Raw genomic sequence first — 4777 nt, 5'->3', positions numbered from 1 at the left:
AGGTAGTGGCCGTTAGTGGCCGTTAGTGAGTAGCTGAATTCAACGGTGGTGGACCAAATCCAACGGTGATAACCGGGTGCTCATGTATCCCCTGATCACCGAATCCACTCAGACTGAAAATTACTGCCCCGATCCGAGCCATGGTCCATACATCCTACCAAATGATCGGTTAGAGAATCCGCCGCGGTGGGGAAAGGGGCAGGGCGCCATGGCTTTGGCTTCGGTGTCAACCGGTCGGTGTCGCGCGCGTCGGTGTCAGGGGAGACGACGGAGGCGAGTCCCTACCAGCCTCAATCTTTCACCGCGCGGCCCGTGCTATATATACGGCCGGTCCTGGACGTGTCCCGGTTGCAGCTTGCACACGTCCGGTACAAGAGAACGAGGACACTGTATCAACAGCAAAAACACAACCAGAGACCATCGACAGCGAGCTCAGGTAGCTGTTTGTTGGTCAGTCAGAGATCGACGGAGGCTTTGAAGCACCTGTTGAGACTTTGAAGATCTATGGGGAAAGGCCGGGCACCCTGCTGCGCCAAGGTGGGGCTGAACAAGGGCTCCTGGACGCCTGAGGAGGACATGCGCCTCATCGCCTACATTCACAAGTACGGCCACGCTAACTGGCGAGCCCTGCCCAAGCAAGCAGGTACCTAATGGCTCGATCTGTACTGTCTCATGCAAATTTTGCATAAGAAGAATTCGGCTGATATCTGTGAATTGTTTTGACAGGCTTGCTCCGGTGCGGGAAGAGCTGCCGGCTCCGGTGGATCAACTACCTCAGCCCGGACCTCAAGCGCGGTAACTTCACCGCCGAGGAGGAGGAGACTCTCATCAAGCTGCACAACACGCTCGGCAACAAGTACGTTGTAATTGCAAGGCCCAGGTTGAAGCTCGATCAGCTGCCTCTTTTTCAGCGAACTAACAATTGCATTCGAACTATTGTATAGGTGGTCAAAGATCGCGGCGTGCCTGCCGGGGAGGACGGACAACGAGATCAAGAACGTCTGGAACACGCACCTCAAGAAGCGGGTGGCGGCCAGCGCCGGCGAGCAGAAGAAGACGGGCGGGGGCAAGAGCAAGAAGAAGGCCACTCGCGTCAACTCGCCGGTGCCGTCAGCGTCGCCTTCCTCGTCAACGACCACGGTGACAACAAACAGCTCGACCGAGCAGAGCAACACGAGCAAGGAAGAAACAGAGCTCGATAAGATCGAGATCCCCACGCTGGACTTCGGCTTCGACTTCGACATGCTGCTGGACACCGTGCCTGATACGCACTGCCCGGCCATGTCGGCGCCGACCTCGTCCTGCTCGTCCGCGTCCCCGCCGTGCGTGGTGGACGACGTCGAGGTCGAGCTGCTCGATCTGCCGGAGATCGACATCGTGCCGGAGCTCTGGAGCATCATGGACGACGACGGTGGCGCCGGCGCATTTGTGGAAGCAGCTCAGGCCCCGTGGACCAATGCGGCGCCGTACAACGGCGACGGAACAGAGGCGGGCGCCGGCACGACCGACGACTGCAAGGAGTGGTGGTTGGAGGACCTGGAGCGGGAGCTGGGCCTGTGGGGGCCCGTCGAGGACTACCAGTACCAAGCCCTTTCGGGTCTCGTGGGCCGGCCCTCTGCCAGCGTGGACGACTCAGTGTCGTGTTACTTCGAAGCTGGCCCTGGAACCTGAAGCCTACGCTGAACCTGAAGCCTATGCACGTCGTCCCTGGAACCTGAAGCCTATGCTGTTCTCACCTCGGATATCACGATGGATTTATGAGGCCACTCCAGCCGTTCGATCCTTAGTATAGAAATCAAACAACGCGATCGAACGGCTACAGCTCATCAATGCTAGTTCAATACACACGTATGACAACTCCCAGTGTACGAAGACTACACAAAAAGGAGAGATAGTTAGGCTAGGATGCACATAGAGCACAGACAAGAAAAAAGTTGCTTAAAATAATTCTTGGAGTTGGACAGGAGCTAGTGTGTCACTGTGTTGGACAGCAGCAAAGGTGGGCAAATGACACCACAAATGAGTCGAGATTTCCGGTGCTAATTAAGTTAGCCCGGAATGTAACTTAACTTCCCTTTGCGATTAGTAGACATCAACGACTAATAACCATGTGTATGTGTGTAAGTTGCTTTCTCCGTTCTAAATTATGTTGCATATAGCATTTAGTTAGAGTTAAATTTTATAAAATTTGATCAAACATATATGAAAAGTGTCAACATGTCGTGGGCGCTTGAGGAGTCCGGGTGCAACTCCACCAATTCCCTGTACCTCAAATTGTCGCATGGGACGGCGATCACACATTTCAAGGAGGTGTGGAGGACTAGGGTTCCCCCGAAGATCAAGGTCTTCCTTTGGCAGTTGATCAGGGGGCGACTGCCCTCAGGAGAGCAGTTGGCCAAGCGTCACGGCCCCTTGAATGAAGACTGTGCGCTATGTGGGGAATTCAAGGATTGTAATCATATATTCTTCAACTACCACTTGGCAAAGTTTATGTGGGCAGAGATTAGGGAAATCCTATCGTGCGCTTGGAATCCAACAGGGGTTGGGGACTTTATCGCTATTGTCCAGGGGTTTGTCGGGGTGCCTCCGTAGATTAGCTTGATTTACCTTTGCGACTCAATGCTGGACGCTTTGGAATATTCGCAATAAGCTAGCTACAGAGGGAAAGGTCATCGGCAACCCGACTGATGCTATGTTCAAAATGTCTATTCATATGCAGGGCTGGAGGGTTCTGGTCAGACAGACGGATCAGAGGCTGTTGGACGTGGCGATGGACGAGGTTAGGCGGCTCCATGGGGCGACGAGGACATGAGCTCGTGGCGGTGTAGCGTTACTTGGTAGTGCCCTCTGTCATCGACGTTTGGTAGCGCGTGTGTTGACCTTGTAGTGATCTGGTAGAACTCTGTATTGCGGTGTTAAGGAACCTGTGTTGGTGTTTGTGTGCTTTGAGGTACCAGACGTGCTGGGGTGTGTTGTATCGTTGAGACTTTGATGTGGGGGCTATATATATATATGGCCGGGCCGTTGGCCTTCTGTTTAAAAACATTTATAATATAAAACATATGTTATGAGAACCATCATGAAATATATGCTCATGTTGTATGCACTAGATATTGCGAAGATTAATATATATTTTTTATATATGGTTAATTACCGTAAAATTTGACTTTAACTTCAACATATTTTGGGACGGCGAAACTAGAGTGTAGGAAGTATGTGCACCCGCGCGTGCCATCACCATGATGCAAGCGTTCTATCATCGAATTCCTACTACCGTTTCGGCGCGGCCAATCCGCTGGATTCTGGCTTTTAGACTATGTGCATATATGCCACTAACTTTTGGTGCTTTTGACAATCTGATGTATGTTAGTATGCCTGTCTCCTTCACCTTTCTCATTCGCTGCTCATGTTTTCTACTTCTCCGATTTAGCCTTTTGCAAGTGTATATTTGTTTGTTGTCGTGTCATAGAGAGTGAGCTAGTTGAATATATGATTGATTTACTAGGGCCTGACATCATCGGAGAAGATGACATGGAGGTAGGTTACCTAACCTGAGATGAGATCCAAGTAAGGTACCGGCGAATGGTTGAGTAGTAGCATCTCGAAACGAGGATCGATCGGGAAAGGGGACTCTTGGACTTGAGGTGCGCACGTAAGAAAACTGGAAGAATACTACTACCCATTTGCATTATAGAAACAAAAGAATCATCACTATAGCTTGTAAGAAAATTTATGTTAGAGAACGGAAGGAGTATTTTTAACAGACAGTTACTCCTAAGGAAATCTTGGCTATCTGGTCAATCTCGAAAGAATTTATTTAGAAAAGACACTCAAAGAGCATCTTATATTTAAAACCTATTAATGAAATAAAAACTATATATACGGCATACAACAAGACACTGAATGACCAACAAAAAAAATTACATCAAAAATCATACTAGTCACCTTCTTCTTCCTTTGTTTTGTTCATCACACGGGGAAGTTGAGATGGGGACACATGGAAACGTGGCTGTACAAGACTTTTTTTTTTTGCGAAACACAGTACAATTAAAGACATCCACATATACACGCACACACTCACCCCTATGAATGCGCACACGCACACCCTACACACCTATGAGCACATCTGAGAGACTGCGTCGAAGACTTGATCCGATGGATCTTGAGATTGACGAAGTTACCATAGGTGCCTAGCTATCGACGAGAACGTCGCCTCCTACTGAAGAATATTATATCTTTATGAGACACCAAAATGTCAAATCTGAGATTTAAACTCTAATGTGCTAGGGGGTACCACTGCCCTCCTAATCATCCAAAGACAACTAGGTTGGTTTTCCTTATGTACAAGACTTCAAAAACTGCAATAGTCACTTGTCACAAACAACGATATCTAGTAGTTGCTGAAAGAATATCGGTTGTGGCAGCAGCTCACCTAGCACATACTTAGAACCCTTCATAACGAAAGAAATTGTCGAATAGCTGCGCTAATACCAACCAATTATTTTAAAAACGAAACAATCTGACGGCACAAATTAAGGAACTCTCACCGGCCCTTGGTTGACGCTGAAATAGACGCCCACGGGGTATGAAGACGCCAAAGAGATCATATTCCAATGCGCCATCCTGGCCACAACCTAGCCGACGCCAATAAGGAAAGAAAAAAACACCCTGCTAGAAAATAAATAAAATGGACGGGTCTCAAGAAAACAAACTTACCAATGGCACGATCTATTTTAGTCGCATTTATTTTCATATAGTATTTTTTAGAGACATTTTT

At 48.7% G+C, this 4777-nt stretch overlaps 1 protein-coding gene across 1 annotated transcript; it reads left to right on the top strand.

The window, feature by feature from the left end:
* Window positions 1–364: 364 nt before the first annotated feature.
* On the top strand, window positions 365–1966 carry LOC127336399 (myb-related protein Zm1). The gene is made up of 3 exons (XM_051363208.1): window positions 365–643; window positions 727–856; window positions 945–1966. Exons 1-3 carry the CDS (start codon window positions 505–507, stop codon window positions 1669–1671), a joined length of 996 nt encoding a protein of 331 aa, XP_051219168.1. The 5' UTR covers window positions 365–504; the 3' UTR covers window positions 1672–1966.
* The last annotated feature ends 2811 nt before the right edge of the window (window positions 1967–4777 follow it).

Source organism: Lolium perenne, chromosome 2, assembly GCF_019359855.2.
Source record: "Lolium perenne isolate Kyuss_39 chromosome 2, Kyuss_2.0, whole genome shotgun sequence".
Taxonomy (NCBI): Eukaryota; Viridiplantae; Streptophyta; class Magnoliopsida; order Poales; family Poaceae; genus Lolium; species Lolium perenne.
The sequence above is the reverse complement of the archived record's forward strand: the minus strand, read 5'-3'. Positions and strand labels throughout refer to the sequence as shown.

What these genes read in the sequence shown, in the direction of transcription:
- LOC127336399 (XM_051363208.1), top strand. Translation starts at nt 505, where the DNA reads ATGGGGAAAGGCCGGGCACCCTGCTGCGCCAAGGTGGGGCTGAACAAG. An exon ending in AGCCCTGCCCAAGCAAGCAG is followed by an intron (nt 644 to 726) that starts GTACCTAATGGC and finishes TTGTTTTGACAG; the next exon opens with GCTTGCTCCGGTGCGGGAAG. An exon ending in CACAACACGCTCGGCAACAA is followed by an intron (nt 857 to 944) that starts GTACGTTGTAAT and finishes ACTATTGTATAG; the next exon opens with GTGGTCAAAGATCGCGGCGT.